The sequence below is a fragment of the Alligator sinensis genome, unplaced genomic scaffold (genome assembly GCF_000455745.1).
Source record: "Alligator sinensis unplaced genomic scaffold, ASM45574v1 scaffold1105_1, whole genome shotgun sequence".
NCBI lineage: Eukaryota > Metazoa > Chordata > Crocodylia > Alligatoridae > Alligator > Alligator sinensis.
Window position 1 is genome coordinate 29,497 of NW_005843454.1, and position 1,653 is coordinate 31,149.

At 54.0% G+C, this 1,653-nt stretch overlaps 1 protein-coding gene across 1 annotated transcript in view; it reads right to left on the bottom strand.

Moving 5' to 3' along the window:
• Nucleotides 1-1,653, bottom strand: part of LOC106723269 (zinc finger protein 501-like) — a 21,226-nt gene that overhangs the window by 1,168 nt on the left and 18,405 nt on the right. Inside the window, exon 4 of the mRNA XM_014527357.1 lies at nt 6-793. Within this exon, the coding sequence (XP_014382843.1) occupies nt 6-793 (788 nt within the window). The remainder of the gene's footprint in view (nt 1-5; nt 794-1,653) is intronic.

Consider the following 1,653-nt stretch of genomic DNA (forward strand, 5'->3'; position numbering starts at 1 on the left):
AGGACGGGCTGAAGCTCTTCCCACACTGAGAGCACTGATGTGGCTTCTCCCCTTTGTGGATGCGCCGGTGGCTGGTCAGGCTGGAGGAGTGTGTGAAGCTCTTCCCACACTCAGAGCACTGATGTGGCTTCTCCCCTGTGTGGATGCGCCGGTGCATGGCCAGGTCAGAGGAACAGGTGAAGCTCTTCCCACAGTCAGAGCACTGATGTGGCTTCTCCCCAGTGTGGATGCGGTAGTGTTTGGTCAGGCCGGAGGAGTCGTTGAATCTCTTCCCACACTCTGAGCACTGATGTGGCTTCTCCCCTGTATGGATGCGCTGGTGGCTGGTCAGGCTGGAGGACTGTGTGAAGCTCTTCCCACAATCTAAGCACTGATGCGGCTTCTCCCCAGTGTGGAGGCGCCGGTGCATGGCCAGGTTGGAGGAACGGCTGAAGCTCTTCCCACAGTCAGAGCACTGATGTGGCTTCTCCCCTGTGTGGATGCGGTAGTGTTTGGTCAGGCTGGAGGAGTCACTGAATTGCTTTCCACACTCTGAGCACTGACGTGGCTTCTCCCCTGTGTGGATGCGGTAGTGTTTGGTCAGGCTGGAGGAGTCACTGAATTGCTTTCCACACTCTGAGCACTGACGTGGCTTCTCCCCTGTGTGGATGCGGTAGTGTTTGGTCAGGCTGGAGGAGTCACTGAATTGCTTTCCACACTCTGAGCACTGACGTGGCTTCTCCCCTGTGTGGATGCGGTAGTGTTTGGTCAGGTTGGAGGAATCGCTGAATCTCTTCCCATTGCAACATGTAACCTTGTGAAACCCCCGCCCCCCACATAGAGCTGTTCAATGAAGCCTGAGACCAGGATTCAACACTTCCTGGGTTTCAGGTCAACTTGACCAAGAGACACCAGGCAGAGTCCCAGCCTCTCTCAAGTCCTACACTAATGGGTACACGCAACTTCACAGAACCATGCTGATTTCCAAGGGGGACTACAAATCCCATCATGCCCTGGGACAGGATGTTAAGAGGTATGGCTACACTGGGCTGAGGAATCAACACTTATGCTGCTGAATGAAAATGGAAATCTCAGTTCATGGTAGCCTTATGGAAACCAGCCTGTGCCTAAAGATCAACACAGCAAACTTGGTTGTCCCCCCGCAGCCGTAGTTAGGGGGTAGAAGTGAACGACTGCTCGTCTTCACAGGTTGGAATTTCAGGGCACGGGAAAGCCACCTGCCTGCACACACTACAGCATAAACTAGTTGAGGTCAGCACCCTGGAAGGGCAGAGCAGGACAGGTCTGCAGGTTTCAGGCCCTGTCACTGTGGACATGGAGCATTTCTGAAAGGGGATTCAGGGGAGGGGACAGCCACAACTCACCTAGGCACAGGTCCGCAGAGCTTGAAATTTTCCCATGGTCCTCATCACCACAGACCCAGAGCTCCTCCTGTCCTCGCTGGATGCAGCTGATTAAGTTGGGTGTGGGGCCTTGATATCCTGTTTGGGGCACCAGTTAAAGAGAGTTTGTGGTTCGGTCCTGGTTGCAGAATAACCAACTGGGATATGGGGAATGGATCCAACGAACTCATGCATACTACTGGGGCCTCAAAGCAGGAGCAAGAGTGGACCTTTGAGATGAATAAGAAGGCACTGCAGTTAGAAGCATTTG